Genomic DNA, 1,212 nt, shown 5'->3' with positions numbered 1-1,212 from the left:
CCCTGCCTCTCCCTCCACGCGCCGCCTGCCTGGCCGCTCCTTCAGGTTGCGCGTCTGCTGCCAGAAGGTCATTGCCCACAAAATGTTCGACCACGTGGTCCTCGTATTCATCTTCCTCAACTGCATCACCATCGCCCTGGAGAGGCCGGACATCGACCCTGGCAGCACCGTGAGTCTCCCCCGGCCTGGGCAGCTGTGGGGTGGACCGAGGGGCCGCTGGCCTCGGCGCTCTGGGGGCCGCCCCGCCCACCGCACCCCTCCCGCAGGAGCGCGTCTTCCTCAGCCTCTCCAACTACATCTTCACGGCGATCTTCGTGGCAGAGATGATGGTGAAGGTAGCCGCCAGTGCCCGGGAGTCCCAGGGGGCAGGCCCCAGGCCGCCGCTGGGTGCAGGCGGCGACCTGGCCCTTTCTGCCCTGCCCCAGGTGGTGGCCCTGGGCCTGGCCTCTGGGGAGCACGCCTACCTGCAGAGCAGCTGGAACGTGCTGGACGGGCTGCTGGTCCTGGTGTCCCTCGTGGACATCGTCGTGGCCATGGCCTCGGCTGGCGGCGCCAAGATCTTGGGCATCCTGCGGGTGCTGCGGCTGTTGCGCACCCTCCGGCCGCTGAGGTGGGCTGCGAGGCCGGCTACAGGACTGGGGGTGGGGGGGCGGGGTGGGGGTGGGGGGCCGGGTGACTGCGGCACGAGGCTGGAAGGTGTTGGGCAGGGCGGCGGGGCCGGCCTGGCCCTCTGGCTCGCAGGGCAGAGCCCTGCTACCCAGGCTGCCCTGGCCGCCCTCCGAGGGGCGTCTCGGTGCGCGCCCCCGGCCCTCCCGCCAGCCTTCCCGGCCCCGCAGGGTCATCAGCCGAGCTCCGGGACTCAAACTGGTGGTGGAGACGCTTATATCTTCGCTGAGGCCCATCGGGAACATCGTCCTCATCTGCTGCGCCTTCTTCATCATCTTCGGCATCCTGGGGGTGCAGGTGCGCTTGCGCCCCGGGAGCGCGTCGCCCCGCAGTGTGCGGGGCCGGGGGTGCGGGGCGGGGCCCGGCCTGCTGACGTGATGCCCGCCCCGGTCAGCTCTTCAAGGGGAAGTTCTACTACTGCGACGGCGCGGACACGAGGAACGTCTCCACCAAGGCCGAGTGCCTGGCCGCCCGCTACCGCTGGGTGCGGCGCAAGTACAACTTCGACAACCTGGGCCAGGTGGGCCGGGCCGCGGGCGGGCGGGC

General features: G+C 71.1%; 1 protein-coding gene across 1 annotated transcript in view; it reads left to right on the top strand.

The window, feature by feature from the left end:
• CACNA1H (calcium channel, voltage-dependent, T type, alpha 1H subunit) overlaps positions 1–1,212 on the top strand; it is a 25,442-nt gene that overhangs the window by 9,085 nt on the left and 15,145 nt on the right. The window contains exons 10-14 of the mRNA XM_012731706.1: positions 46–169; positions 267–335; positions 426–610; positions 837–963; positions 1,061–1,186. Of these exons, the coding sequence (XP_012587160.1) occupies positions 46–169; positions 267–335; positions 426–610; positions 837–963; positions 1,061–1,186 (631 nt within the window). The remainder of the gene's footprint in view (positions 1–45; positions 170–266; positions 336–425; positions 611–836; positions 964–1,060; positions 1,187–1,212) is intronic.

Source organism: Condylura cristata, unplaced genomic scaffold (assembly GCF_000260355.1).
Source record: "Condylura cristata isolate star-nosed mole 26May11 unplaced genomic scaffold, ConCri1.0 scaffold00032, whole genome shotgun sequence".
In the NCBI taxonomy this organism is placed as follows: Eukaryota; Metazoa; Chordata; class Mammalia; order Eulipotyphla; family Talpidae; genus Condylura; species Condylura cristata.
Note: the sequence above shows the minus strand (reverse complement) of the source record. Positions and strands in the feature narration are given on the sequence as shown.